The sequence below is a fragment of the Cervus elaphus genome, chromosome 25 (genome assembly GCF_910594005.1).
Source record: "Cervus elaphus chromosome 25, mCerEla1.1, whole genome shotgun sequence".
Classification (NCBI taxonomy): domain Eukaryota; kingdom Metazoa; phylum Chordata; class Mammalia; order Artiodactyla; family Cervidae; genus Cervus; species Cervus elaphus.
In genome coordinates, this window is record NC_057839.1 from 50,102,333 (window position 1) to 50,118,106 (window position 15,774).

A 15,774-nucleotide genomic window follows, 5' to 3' on the forward strand; every position below is an offset into this window, starting at 1 on the left:
CAGGGACCGAACCCTTGTCTTTTGCATCTCCTTCACTGCCAGGTAGATTCTTTACCACTGAGGCTGAGGTGGGCCATTTTTCCTGGTTTGTTATGGTGGGGGTAAGGAGTTCTCTTACATACCAGCTGAGGAATGATTTATTCAGATGTTTGATAGAATTTATGCTTTGAGTTTCTGCATAGAATATGTCATTATAAAATACATAAAGCTTTCCAAAGTATGCAATATATCAACATGAAACATGAAACCACTGTGGATATGCACTTACAGTTCCATAAGGTATTAAAACACTTAAAATATCAGCAATCAGAGATTAGGATGCTAATTATAGGCCCCCAGGTATCTAAAGTAGCTGAAGTTTGCTATATTAACTTCAGGACCCATGGGAAGGTCCCAGAAAATTGTATGTAATTGACTTAGGTTATGGTATAGGCTTCTGGGCTTTTTAAAATCTCACCAGGTATTTCTAAGATTAAGCTAAGGCTTTGGAGATACCTGCAATTTTTGAGACTAGGAAGAGTTCATGTTTAAAGTGATACTTTCTCCAATTTAATCTGTAAATTCACTGGAATACCAATAAATTTTTTAGCAAGATTTTGGTTCTTTATTATTTGTTCTACTTTTTAACAGAAAGTAACCTGCTGTTGTAAAACTACATATGGTTAAGGACCAAGAACCCCCAAGACAATTTTTTAAGACAGATAAGGAAGGGTACTTATTTCAACTGATATTAGCAGTCGTTTGCAAAGCTTCAGAAATTGAGTGAATATTCAATTAACAGTAATATTATTATATTGGTGCCAGAAGGAACAAAATAGAGGGATCAAAAACATACCCTTGGTTATATAGAAAATTTTGTTTCTTGTCCTCCTGGAAATGTCCTGAGAGGCAGGCCAGCTGTGAGCACTGGAGACTCATCCCTGGGCCGGCAGCATGCCCATGGGTGGCCACAGCCCTTCCTGGGGGCTCTCCAGTCCTGCCCCTGGGCCTCACCGCCTCACAACCTAGGAGGAACAGCCAAGGTGTAGAGCGGGCCTGTGCTGGCCCACGTGGGCGGCCATGTGTGGCTCATCCTGGGAGGTAGTCCAGTGGGGATCTGCCTGGTTCTGGCAGTTTGGAGAGAGTTAGAGGAGGTGGACCTCAGGGGCAAGGCAGCTCCTCTGGCTGGATGTCTGTGGTCTAGCATGATTCAGGGGCACCATGTCCCATCACTGGCTTCTGGATGCCAGAGGCTGTGAAGGAGAGTTGACTGGGATGATGCTGAAGATCAGACTGGTGGCCAGGTTGCTGAGAAAGTCCAGCTTGGCGTGACTGGGTTTAGGCGGGGAGGTTGTTGAGGTTGTACTTAAGGAGGAAGATCAGCACCAAGCCCACACAAGTCTTAGCATCAGCTAACTGGAGGAGGTGAGCTGGGGCCCAGCTCTGTGATGGTCTTCAGCTCAGAGGTAGTCACCATCAGCAGCCTGATGCAGCATGAACATGGCCTTGGCCATGCTGTTCTGTTTACATAATGGTTAAAATAAATAAATAAATAAAGCATATCTGTGCTTATATGGAAGGGCTTCCCTGGTGGCTAAGATGGTAGAGAATATGCCTGCAATGCAGGAGACCTAGGTTCAATCCCTAGGATGGGAAGGCAACCCACTCCAGTATTCTTGCCTGGAGAATTCCACAGAAGAGGAGTCTGGAGGGCTACAGTCCATGGGGTCACAAAGAGTCAGACATGACTAAGTGACTAAGCAGAAAAAATTTCAATGAGTTGTAATTAAAATCTGTGATTTATTAAATATGTATTGTAAATCCTTCCTAGAAAAAAAATTAGATCTGTTCCTAACCACACGCGCGCACACACACACACACACACACACATACACAATATCCAGATGGTAAAGGTGAGCTACATGTCAAAAAAAAGCTTTAAAATCATTAAAAGCAAAGAGATTATATGAAAACATAAGTATGACTTTTGGTTAGGAAATATTTCTTGAATAAGATGCAAAAAAGAATAACTATAAAATAAATTATTAATAAATTTAAGTACATTGAAATTAAGTACTCTCTAGGACAAAAGGAATTACTGCCAATGTTAAAAGAAATTTCCCAGACTAAAAGAAGAAACTTGTAATTATATAACCAAGAAGCTATTAATATTCAGGTATATAAAGAATTTGTTACAAATTGAGAATAAAATGACAGAGCAAGAGAAACAAAGGGAAAAAAAAGAGATGAAAGCGCAAAAGAGATACTTGAAATCACCTATGAAAATTAAGTGAGAAAGTGTGTCTCATTCAAAGGAATAGCAAGTGTTAAAGCAGGAAATGGACAAAACTCAGCATGTTCAAGAAACAGGGAGGTCAATGTGAGTTCAAGTGGTTAAAGGGATAATGGAAAGAGCTGAGGCCAGCGTGACAGGCCAGGACTACGTCAGGATGAATGTTGTGAACAATGGTAAGGGGTTTAGACTGTATTCTAAGTGTGATGAGAAACCATGGGTGGATTTTGAACAGAGTTATGGCATGTACCGACTTGTATTTTTAAGTGATGCCTCTTGTTAATGGGTGGAGAGTAAACATAGAAGGATGGAGATAGAGGTGTGGAGGCTAGGTGGACAATTTAGTGACAGGTTATAGTGACTTGTATTGGAATGGCAGTGTAGGGGCTGTGAGAAGCAGTTGGAGATATATTTGCAGTCCAAAAGGATTTGCTTATGAAATAAATGGGTAGAATTGGGGGAAATAAATCAATGGCCTCTAGGATTTTAGTTTGAAAACCTGGCTAGATAATCATGCTGTTTACTAAAATGAGAAGTGAGAAGTGTTGATTTGTGGGAAAGGTAGAGATTAAACATTCAGTTTGGGATAAGTACTATTACTCACTTTGCAAAAATATAAAATATGGAAGGAAAAGATGCACATAAACTTCAAGATGATTATATGTATGAAGGTGTAAGGAAAGGAATGAAAGAACAGAGAAGGCTTCAACAGATGAATTACAGTTTATTTTAATTTTATTTTCTTTCTTAAAGCAAAAAGAATCCAACATAAATTTGCAAAATATTGACATTTATGGAACCCTGGTGCTCACTTTTTGCTTTATTATTCTCTGTGTTTTTCTTTATATTCCATTATATTGGCATCCATTTCCTTTGGGAGTTATAGCCAGACTTAAAAGCAAAGTGTTTTTGGTGGGTGAATGTGGTGGGGTCAGAGGGAAGGTAGGAAGATATCAAGATAAATGATGCTAACTTTGAACTGAGGAATAATAATCACAGGAAAATACGCATATTAAAACTGCACATTTCAACATATTTTCACAAACCAGTTTAAACTTAGAATTCTTTGAATTTTTTTTTTTTTTTTTTTTGTTGATAGTGGAGTGCAGTTTATTACACCGGCGGGCCCAAGGCAGAGTCTCCTCTTAGCCAAGGACCCCGACCAGCATTTGTGAAAATCTTTTATACCCTATGTGTCCAAACCCACTACCCCAATTCCCTTGAGACTTACATAAACAAAGGAAGGGTAAATACAACTACAATAACCCCATCATTCACGTGTTATGTGTTCAAACAGTCAATAATCAATAAGCCCGCAGTTACATTCCAAATAGTTAATAACTGATAAGCCTGTGCTTACATTCTGATAGATAGTGTCCGGAGGCAGGGGTGATTAGTGTCTGTTTTCTCTTCTTCAAGATTCCCCTGCCCAGAGGGGGGTCTTATCCTTCCATTGTCATTCCCACAGGCGCTAAGCACAGAGTTCAGAGTCCACTGGAGAGGTGGCCGCGCACGATCAGCACAGACAGGCCTGAGATGGAGTCCAGGCCCTATGAATTCCTTCTTCATTCCCCCCTCTTGATGCTCTTAGTTTCCATAACGAGCATCATTTATTGAGATATATTGTACCTTAGCCCTCCTGCCACCCACATGAGAGAATGCTATCAACCTCTGGGTTACAAAATTCACAAGGCATTGTAGGAAGCAGGGTCCACAAAGCAGTATGATCAAGATTACTATAACAACAGTTCATTAGACATGGCTTTCACTTGATTTTGCATATCCTCCAAGGCAGCAGATACATCTTCAGACAGGTCAGGGATGTACACACCATTCGCCAAAGTCCCTCCTTGGGCTGCTGTGAGTATGTCTAATGCCATCCTATTTTGAATTACTGCCTTCCTCATCTGAATCTGTTCTTCATTCAAAGCTTGAATGGCTTTAGTACTGTCTAAGAGGGCCTGTTTAATGAAATTAGTTAAGGCCTCTACCTTAACCATGATATCCGTTCTTTGAATTTTTTGAATTTTTATTCCCTCTTCATTTCTATTACGTTACTGTCATATACTTTATTCCAGCATTCAAAGATACTATTATTGTTTTGTATATTCAGTAGTCATTTATGTTTACCAAATAATTGCAGTTCTAAAGTTGTCATTCCCTTCATAAATTTTATTTGACGTCATTTTCTTCTGTAGAAACTACAGTTTAACATTCCTTTAACTGAATGCTCCTTGGGGTAAATACCCTTAGTTTTTGTCCAAAAACACATTTATTTAACCTTTCTTTAAGAATTGACTTTAGCCCAGTGAGACCTATTTTGGATTCATTTTGGACTTCCGATCTCCAGAACTGTAAGGTAATAAATTTGTGTTGTTTTTTTTTTTTTTTAAAAAAAGAAGAAGCCTATTTTTGCACAGTGTAGAATTTCAGGTAGCTCGTTGTTTTTGGTAAGATGTCGTTCCATCACGTTTTGGCTTCCATCATATCTTTTCAGAAACGGGCAATTAGACTAATACTTGCTGTTTTGAAGTTAATGTATCTTTCTTGCTCCTGAAAACTTTTAGTATTCTTTATGTTTTCAAATTTCAAAAATGTGACTATAATGGGTTTATTTGTTGTTTTACTTTTATTTGAGCTTCCCTGGTGGCTCAGTCAGTAAAGAATCTGCCTGCAATGCAGGAGACCCGGGTTCAGTCCTTGGGTTGAAAAGATCCCCTGGAGAAGGGAATGGCAACCCACTCCAGTATTCTTGCCTGGAGAATTCCACAGAAGAGGAGTCTGGCAGCTACAGGCCATGCGATCACAAACAGTCAGACATGACTTAGTGACTAATACTTTATTTTTATGTACTCTTTCAGAGTTTCTCAGATCTTACAAAATCTGCTTCTTGGTATCTTTCACCAGTTTTTAGAAATTCTTATCCATTTTTTTCTTTCAAATATAATTTCATTCCATTCTCTTTTCTTTTTTTTCTAGATAACCAATTTCATGTGTGTTGCAAATTTTGAGTTTATTTCACAAGAATCCAATGATCCTATTTTTTTCTCATGATTTTTTTCTTTCTGCATTTCAGGTTTGCATTATCTATATACCTAACTCTAAGCTGACAATCTCTTTTTATCTTCCAAAATATGAATCTTGTGTTTTACTAACCTAATCTGCTGTAAAAACTCTATAGATTTATGAATGTTAGATACTGTATTTTTGGTTTAGAAAGCTCTTTTGATTCTTTTCTCCATTTCCATTTTTCATCTGTTCTTTCCATCTTTTCCTTACATTTTCAATACTTAGAATTTAAGGTTTAAATTTAGTGGTCTAGGGCCATATTCATAACCCCTGATTCTGCACATCCATTGTTTTTGTATTTTATGCACACACACACAGACACACAGACATGAACAAACGAATTTGGGATGGAGGGGGATTGACGATAGCATTCATAACCCTTTTTCAGATTTCCATTTCAATCAGTACTTTAAAAAATGCAACGACTGTAAAGATCCAAACCCTTTTTCATTTTCCCCTCCTTGCCTACAGCTCCTAGAGACAGCAGGCAGTTGCCTGGTCCTTCTCCTTTGGGCATCCAATTATGTACTTGTCACTCTATAGTTTTCAAGATAAAAGCATCTTTACAAGCCTTAGAAACCCAACAGCTTCAAATACTGCCTCTGTAGCAAAGTCTCCAAAACTTCTAAGTCCTAAAATGGCACACGTAGAATTCTCATTAGTCTCTTTAATTTAGTTGAGTTCAATCCAATTCAAGAAATAATTATTTGAATAAACTCCTTCTGTGAATACGTATCTCTAGGCCTCTCCTTCTCTTCATATCATTGTACCTTTCTTGATTAAAAGGAGGAGGGAAAGATTGTCAGCCACCTGTGTTGCTCATTAAGAAGAGATGATCACTCTTCATTATTTCTTCTCTGATTCTGTAGACCTTTTTAATCAAAAATGGATCTCTTGGTTTTAAATATTTTGCACATACTTAATCTTTTTAGTCATGTATTTGTGTTCACTGTGTGTGCTCAGTCGCTCAGTTGTGTCTGACTCTTTGTGGCCCCATGGACTGTAACTCTCCAGGCTCCTCTGCCCATGGAATTTTCCAATTAAGAATTCTGGAGTGAGTTGCCATTTCCTACTCCAGTGGATCTTCTTGACCCAGGGATCCAACCTGCATCTCTTGTGTCTCCTGCACTGGTAGGCAGATTCTTTACCACTAGAGCCACCTGGTTAGACATTATTTACATATATTCCTTTATTACAAATCTAAGATGCTTAAGAAGACTTCAAGTTGTGGAGAAACATATAGTGTGAAATGTTCAATCTCATTTTCACACCACAAGGGAATACTTTGCATAATTTAGTGAGTTTCAAAACTGTAAGAAGGATGATGCCAGGCTTCTGAAAGAATATAAACTTTCTCTGAAATATTTCCCCAATAACTCTCTTTGGAGAGGAAAACTAATACATAATTAGGAAATAACATGTCTACTGTGGGTTATGCATACCATTTAAGATTGTGAAGCCGATAATGCCCTAGAAAAGTATGTTTATAGAAAACTTAAATAAATGCCTTCAATGTAATCTTGGTATCTTCACAGTACTGGGAAAGAAATGTATGAGTTGTGACACCATGTGACCATGAATTGGCATCATTCCTTGCAGGAGATGTCTTCTGGAATTTAATAGCACTCTCTGCTAAGAAGCCCAATCTGCTGCAGGGCTTTGAGTAATTCCCAAAAGCTTCTAAGAAAGACCCCCCAAATGCAAGATAATCCTAAACTGAACTCACCAGTTAAGGTGACTCAAAAGCACAAAGATAACTTTCAGTAAGCTGAACTCTCAAAAGACCAAACGGGAAGAGGAATCTTTGGTTTTTGAATGTGGGCACCCCTTGGAGTTTGTACACTTGAAGGAACTCTCTAAAGACTCTGTCAAATTCGGGCGACAACCACTTAACTTTTTTCCAGATCCTAAATTATTTAGACAACATTGTCTATCAATCACTTAATCCTCTATACTTGCTTCTGGTCCCAGAGAGAAATTGTTCAGAAAAGTGTTTATTAATTTGAATCATCTGTATGGGGTACTTTTAAACTATCATATTTGGTTTTTCAGTCCATTCCATTGATAAGCTTTATTTCTCATCCCCATTTCTATTTTCTGGAGGAAAAATTGTTTCATTGGTATTCATAAAAAATTATGTATATTTTTCTCTATACATTTTTCTCTATTAATAGGAAAATAATGTCAATCTTACTCTGTAAACTTTGCACACTCAAGATTTGCAACTCCTGTCATCCTTTTCCCCCCTACTTTCAACAAAATGAGTAACTACTTATTTATTTCTGGCCAGATTTCATTTGCTGTAGTATGCTTTCAGCTGCATTCTGGTGTAAGACCATCTTCACTATCTTTTTTAATTGGATGCAAATTTAAAGTTACTTGATTCAGTGCCTTAGCTTCCATTTGATATTATAATATCAAATGTTTTATTATGTTAGTCACTAGAGCAATTAGAGCAAAATGCTAATGATGATGGTACCAGAATAGCATAGCATATTTGCCACATGCTGCATTTTTTAAAAAACAAATATAGAATATATTGGCTGTTTGAAAGAACAGCAGGCATAAAATTATCACTGTATATTAGAAAATCTATTCAACAGTTTCTGATATTTTGAAGTTAATGAACACACACAAATGAGAAATTGTTAAATTCAGATAGTGCTTCTTATAGTCCTTTTGATTCATTTTTCAAAATGTGTCCTTCAATAACTAGTCCATCTATGTATGCTCAGTCATGTCCAACTCTTTGCAACCCCATGATTATAGCTTTCTAGGTTCCTCTGTCCGTGGGATTTCCCAGGCAAGAGTACTGGAGTGGGCTGCTATTTCCTTCCCCAGGGACCCAACCCAGGTATCTAACCTTCATCTCTTGCATCTCCTGGCAGGCAGATTCTGTACCATTGTGCCACCTGAGAAGCCACTTCAATAACTATTAGTAGTCTAACCATTATAAATATAATCATAATATAATTCTGCAAGTATAATTCTAATTTTCTCAAACCAAATACCAACAATAACCAATATCCAAAAAGGTATCAATATTCTGAATGAGGAAGAATCCCACCTAGCAATATAAATTCCTCTGAATTAGTAACCAGACGTTTACTGGCAGATTGATAGATACAGTTTTTTTACATTTTAAAATTTGGTCATTTTTCTTCTAGCCAAGGAGGAAAATGCAAGAGAAAATCTTTCATTAGTTATCCTTTTGGTGACCAATTAAATTCCCTGTACTTCATAGACCAATACTTTGATTGCTTTTATATTTCCAAATTTATGTGAAAAACTGAAAAATAAAAATGACTGATATTAAGAAGTAAAATTTCTACCAACAAAGTACTCATCCTGAAGTATAATCTTAAATTAACTCCTATGCGACAAAAATTGATTAGATCTCAGTTTCTTCCTCTTAATAGTAAAGGTGGTCTTAATCTATATAAGCCACAAGACCCCTTTTAGCTTACAAACTTTGTTTTAGACAAGTATCTTAAAATGAACATGAAGCTTTACATGAAATGTTTTAAAATTATCAGAAGTCTGCCACATTTAAAATTACTAGTCTTTAATTAAATAATTTGTTGCTAAAATATTTATTTAAATTCAATGGATTGTTTAGTTTTAATTATTAAACTAATCAATATAAGCAAATGAGTTATAATAACCACATCCAAATTTAGAAAGTTAAATAGTAGGAAAATGACTTATAAATGTACAGCACAGTATCAGTTGTTCTATTTTCATTAATTGTCATGTATCTTGCCATGTCCTTTATCTACTTGTGAGTTTACAAGGAACACAGCAGGTTGTGAATTTTTAATAGGCTTTCCTCAAGGAAAGAAAAGGTCAGTATTAACATAAAATTCTTCTTAAAGATTTGTGGCACAAATGTTTCACACTGGAGAACAGGTGTTACTGAGGAACTAAAGCCTCAATAATCTGACATTTTTTTCTATGTTTAAAGAAACTTTAATATCTCACATAATAAAATAGCACAAGGTCAAATCAATATAAAATTTATTTCAGGGTAGATGCTATAAGTTTTTTGACACTTTTTCTTCTCAATAACACAAACAACTGATTTTGTTTAATTAAATGTTTAATAAATCCAAGTATTGATAACTAATATCTAAACCAAAAAAAGGTAAGCGTAATGAGAAGACTGCAGTTATAAAAAATTAAATCTTCTCTGATCTTTGCTTATTATAATAAGTGAGTTGGAATGTAAAATAAAATTTCTATTACACACACAAGAAATGAGGGAGAGAGACAACAGCAGGGTAAGAAGAGAAGAGAATGCAAAAAAGAAATAATTACGGTAATAAAGAGAAGCTTAAAAAATAGAGCTTAAAAAATAGAAGCCTAAAAAATAGTTTAGGCAGAGGACTATAATTAAAGAACTTTGTCCATTGGTCTTTTCCTATAACTTTTAGGAAATTCACATCATCGTCATACCCTTTACTAATTAACTCTCATCTCCCATCAGGTTTATCTAGAGTAAAAAGCAACTTGTCAAGTCTCAGAACATGTAAAAATGCATCTTTCTGCCTCATAGTATGTATCTGTTTTATCTCTTTACTTGTCCAATTTTCACATATGTCTATTTAAATAATATTTTACTAAACATAGACTAATGCAAAGCCCCCAGATATGGTCATTTTGTCCGTTTATTCTAGTGTTAGTGTTCCATTGTTTCCCTCTGTGAGAAAAGAACATGTTTTTTCTTTACTTTTATGCAAGTTCTTAGAGTTCAAGAAAAATGTATTCTGTCTGGTTTCTTAAAACCAACACTTATAAATTCATAGATCTAATTTGTTTCTCTTACATTTGAGAGGGAAGAAGTCTTTTCATTTCTGAATCACGAAACCAGCAGTCCAGCTTCCAACTGACATCTCTTTGATTCCCAGCTATCATGTTCAATTTTCTAATCCAACGGAAACTCCCCCAGCATGTGGTCCAATTACAAGATTTAATTTTCACTCTCTGTAGTATAAGTGAAGGTAAGAATCCTGCTGTGATTCATATTCCAAAACTGAGCTTTCTAAAAATTAAAATCTCACCATACTAGCAACTTCTTTTTTGTATGTCTATCTGATTAGAAGAGCAGAACTGGTCTTAATGATTCCCATCTTGCTTTATTTCCGTCTCCACTGTGAATCTATGTTCTATATTCATCCAATGTTCTTTATGAGATATAAAATTTGTAAAATGCAGAAAAAAAAAAAATACTCAGGTTTAAACCTCTACTCCTTCTTTACCATGAAACTTGTGTGATATATATTTAAGGAAATCTACTCATTCCCATAAGCTAGTTTAGGGGACTCTCCTGTGAATTTCTATTACTGTGTTTGAATCCCCCATAGCATTAGGATGGAACTGTTGATATCCTTTTAGAAAGACTTGATTCTTATGAGAGTAACTAAATATTCCTCAATTAAAATTGTTGAATGAATAGACAGTAAACACTGTAAATATCTAAAAGACATCACAAAGTTTTCTGATGAGATGATTGATAATATCAATAATCTTTTCTTGAACTATTTGTTTCCCAGACAGAACAAGAAATACGCAATGCTTATATCTGTCATTTGGAAAATTGAAGCTGTATTGCACATTCATATAATTGGAAAGTTTCCCAGCAACTACGTGCATTTTCAATTACTAAAATGCTTCAATCTTGTGACTTTTTTTCCCTGGACAACACAGTCATATGTTACTTCTGAGAGCTGTTTTGTTAAACACAGATATTTCTTATTTCTCAAGCTTACTTTGTTGTTTATGAATAGCTAAAAATGCAGTAAAAAAGTATTTGTTACCTGACTTCTAGTTCTTTTTCTCCAAAGTACCTATCCATTTGAGATTTTCTTTTTTCTGTTGTATCTTTAATAATGAGGTTTTTATCCAGAAATCAGGAAAATGAAGTTTGATCCAAATTTAATGGCTAAATGATGATTACTACAAATAATTAACTGAAAAATAAACTGCTTTTATAGACCAAGTAGTAACCAGTAATGCAATATATTGGGGGGAGAGGAATTAAATATTTGTTTAATTTAAACAATTTTGATGTCCACTTAAAAATACTTTCACAGGCAAGTTCACTGACATAAGCTCCTATAAAGCAAAGTGAACTTTCAAATAAGGGAAGAGATTCTACTTTAAAGTGAATATAATCAGTGTACTATTTATACAGATAATTAGATAAAAATTTTTGCTGGTTTAAGTAAAGAGCAAAAACATCAAACCTATTTAGGTAAATATCTAATTCTATAATATTTTGCATAATTGAAGGATATTGTCTCCAATTTTTATTTCTCTAGGCTACAGGTAAGTATGCCTATTCTGATTAATGACTACATTTTATATGACTATAAAAAAAAAACCAAAAAACATGTAACCAATAAACTTATTTACAAAGCAGAAACAGACTCACAGACATAGAAAAAAACTTATTGTAACCAAAGAGGAAGGAGGGAGAGGAATAAATTAGATATATGGGATTAATAGATACATACTACTATATATAATAAACAACAATGACTTACTGTTTAATACAGGAAACTATATTCAATATCTTGCAATAACCTATAATAGAAAACAGTAAAAAAGAATGTATAACCAAGTTAATTTGCTGTTTACATGAAACTAAACTATATTGTAAATCAACTATGAAAGTGAAAGGGAAAGTCACTTGGTGTGTCTGACCCTTTGCCACCCCATGGACTATACAGTCCTTGGAATTCATCAGGCCAGAATACTGGAGTGGGTAGCCTTTCTCTCCTCCAGGGGATTTTCCCAACTCAGGGATCGAACCTGGGTTTCCCACATTGTAGACGGATTCTTTACCAGCTGAGCCACAAGGGAAGCCCAAGAATACTGGAGTAGGTAGCCTATCCCTCCTCTAACAGATCTTCCCAACCCAGGAATTGAATCGGGGTCTCCTGCATTGCAGGCAGACGCTTTACCAACTAGGCTATCAGGGAAGCCCAAAACTATACTTCAGTTTTTAAAAAGACAACATGGGCATGATGTCTAAGTAATACTACATGCTTTACCAAAACTTCAAAAATCTACACATTGTTTTTCTATTTCTTAGCAGATAAAAAGCAAAATAAAAATTTAAATGATAATCTCTTACTATAATCAAACCATGATCATAGTATTAAAAAAAATGTTTATTGGTTGGGTGATACAGTTAGAGAAAAACCTACAATCCTTGTGTTTTACAGAGCCATGCTCTATTTATCCTATGGCTAAGTCTCTACCTTCAGGGGAAGAATTCTGTGACAAGCAAGGGAGTTTTCATATCTGAAACTGTCACATCCATTTCCAGACCATGCTTGAAATACTTGGGACTCATTATTCCCTGCCCAAACATCCTTTAACTTGCTTCTAGATCCTGAAGAGTCCCTTCTCCAGGTCAGGCTGCCAAAGACTAGATTTACCCGTTGTTACATGAAGCTTTAATCCTGACGCTGGTCTAGTGTGAATTTGTTAAAAACAATATACAGTCACCTGTCCACAATTGTGAGCTCAGTGTCTGTGAAAAGTGAAAGTGTCAATCATTTCTGACTTTTTGCGACCTCATGGACTGTATCCTACCAGATTCCTCTGTCCATGGAATTCTTCAGGCAAGACTACTGGAGTAGGTAGCCATTCCCTCCTCCCAGGGACCTTCCCAATCCAGGGGTTGAACCCAGGTCTCCTGCATTTCAGGCATATTCTTTACTATCTGAACCACCAGGGAGATTTAACCAATCACAGGTGGTAAAGATGGTGCACGATCCACGGGTGGTAGAATCCACGGATGCTCAGCCTATAGATAGATATTGAGGGCTGAGGGCTTCCTTGGTGGCTCAGATGGTAAAGAATCTGCCTTCAATGAAAGTGACCCAGGTTCAATCCCTGGGTCAGAAAGACCCCCTGGAGGAGGGCATGGCAACCCACTGCAGTACTCTTGCCTGGAGAACTCCATGGACAGGGAAGCATGATGGGATACAGTCCATGGGGTCGCAAAGAAATGGACATGACTGATGACTAATACACACATACACAGGACTTCACTGTGCCATTTTAAGTCAGGATTCAAGAATCCTCCGAGTTTGGCATCCACTGGGATCCTGGAATCAATCCTCCGTGGATACTGCAGGGCAACTGCAGATGCCTGGTGATCGCCAAATGATACCTGGGCTCCTGGACAATATTAGGACTGGAATGGGATGTGCACAGGGCTGAATCCACATGAATACATGAAAAGCTTTTTGATCTGATGACTAGATTCTGGAAGATTAGTGTTGTTGCTCTGTATTGCATTGTTTCTGCATAAAACTTGCTTGAGCTTGTTAAAAAGATAGATTTGACAATGTAGAGAGCTAGATAGAGCACATATTATTTAATTGTTTATTAGCTTGATTTATAGCTTTCTGGTGTTATTTATGTATTTCTGATTTATAATCTGGTGTTATATAGATATCTATTCATACTCTTGTTCTGAACTCTACAAATATTTCTTGGGGCAGCTGCTGTTTTCTGTATGTATCAAAGAATGATGGGTAAATTTTCTAATGTATCATTAGAACTGTGTCATGCAACTTTGCCTGCCCTACAATCCTTAAGGTATTGTGAATTCCCCAACAGAAATACAGTAATTAATCATAAGTTTACAGGAGATAAATGCTGTGTATAATATGAGAGTAAAAGGATTTTCCATTCACAGCAAGAGATGAGAGCAGCAGTGTTTACATCAGCATATCAAGACTGATGACTTATGTCTTTGTCAGGAGTTATTTGCGTACAGAAATGGTTATTTACCAAGCTAAGCAAAGAAGGAGCTGTGTTTGGTCTATTTTATTACTTTTTTCCATTTAGAATAAAAATCACACTGATATGGAAATGGCTAGTCCTATTGTTTAAAGTATATAGATGAGTGCGATCATACTTATTCAACTCTCATTTCAAGAACTGAGATAACTGACCCCATTATTCAAAGATGGGACTTGAGAGACCTTCTTTGAATTCTTACTGCATTATGTACCTTTAGACATTATCATGGATATGCTCATTTTTATTTCCCCTAGCTTCATTCAGACCAAGATAAAGGAGATGGATCCCTCAAATATATTTTATCTGGAGATGGAGCTGGTACTCTTTTTATTATTGATGAAAAAACAGGTGACATTCATGCCACAAGAAGAATTGATAGGGAAGAAAAGGCCTTTTATACTCTACGTGCACAAGCTATTAACAGGAGAACTTTGAGGCCGGTAGAACCAGAGTCTGAGTTTGTGATCAAAATCCATGATATCAATGACAATGAGCCAACGTTCCCAGAGGAAATTTATACAGCGAGTGTTCCTGAAATGTCGGTTGTAGGTGAGTTCATTTACAACGTTTATGGTGGCATTCAAAAAATATAAAAAATAGTAATCAAGAAATTCTTAGAATATTGTGGTCAATTAACTGAAGTCATCTTTGACTTCCTAAGAGTATGTACTTAATTTTATGAATAAAAAATGAGTCAGAAAAAAGATTAATGCATTTTTCACCTCCTATGGGTTTGTAAATTTCTACAATATAATAAATAGACACTTCCTCAAAAATCCAAGAAAATACCATTGAACTTCAGTAGAAAACTATGAAAACACAAATGTTTGTCACATATATTTGGAGAATAGTTGTTTAAAATTCTGACTCCAAATATACTATAAATATACTTAGAACACCATAAATGCAATCTGGAGTCTTTATATGTGCACTCTCATTGTAATGTGTCTAAAGAGTTTGTATTACCTAGATGACATGAACAATGAAATTAATTAGATTTTCTATTAATTCATATTAAATATTTTAAAATATTTCACTATAGCCATTATATATAAAACTTTCCTGATATAAATCTCTTATTCAAATGAACCAGTTAAAAATCAACAGCTAATGACAAATGGATACAGAATTACAAAATTAAGTTGCAAAAGCTGTGAAACAGAATGTGTGAAAAAACTGGAAGTATAACATTCAAGAAAATAGAATTTGCTTTTCAATAAATAAATAGAAGTTGTTGGTAGGCAAAGAAAATTAAGACTGATTTCATTTCTTTGTTAAATAAAGAACCACAGGAAAGTAAATATCAGGAAACAATGATAACATTTTTAGAGATATGTATTCAGATTTAGTAACAGATTCATTTCTCAAATGTAAGAGAAGTAAACTGATTAAATAATTCTGATACATTTTCCTTGTGACAATTACAATTGAAAATGTCATACTGCTTTTCTCAAAAGCATTGTTCAGGGATTATTATTTAATATTTACTTTACTAAATCCCAAGGACTTTTGGCAATCACCTTAATATAAAGCCTTTTATATATTTTGAACTTTATTAACTAGCTTTTAATAGTTCATGGGACTTGGGATCATCGTGGATTGTTTCTAAA

General features: G+C 35.6%; 1 protein-coding gene across 3 annotated transcripts in view; it reads left to right on the forward strand.

Annotated features, from left to right (window-relative positions):
* CDH10 (cadherin 10) overlaps positions 1-15,774 on the forward strand; it is a 182,440-nt gene that overhangs the window by 117,838 nt on the left and 48,828 nt on the right. For 2 of the 3 annotated variants that reach the window (XM_043887864.1, XM_043887863.1), the window contains exon 3: positions 14,419-14,713. In XM_043887864.1, coding sequence (XP_043743799.1) covers positions 14,419-14,713 — 295 coding nt within the window. Of the gene's footprint in view, positions 1-14,418; positions 14,714-15,774 lie in introns of those variants that run through there. The other variant, XM_043887865.1, reaches the window with a different exon arrangement.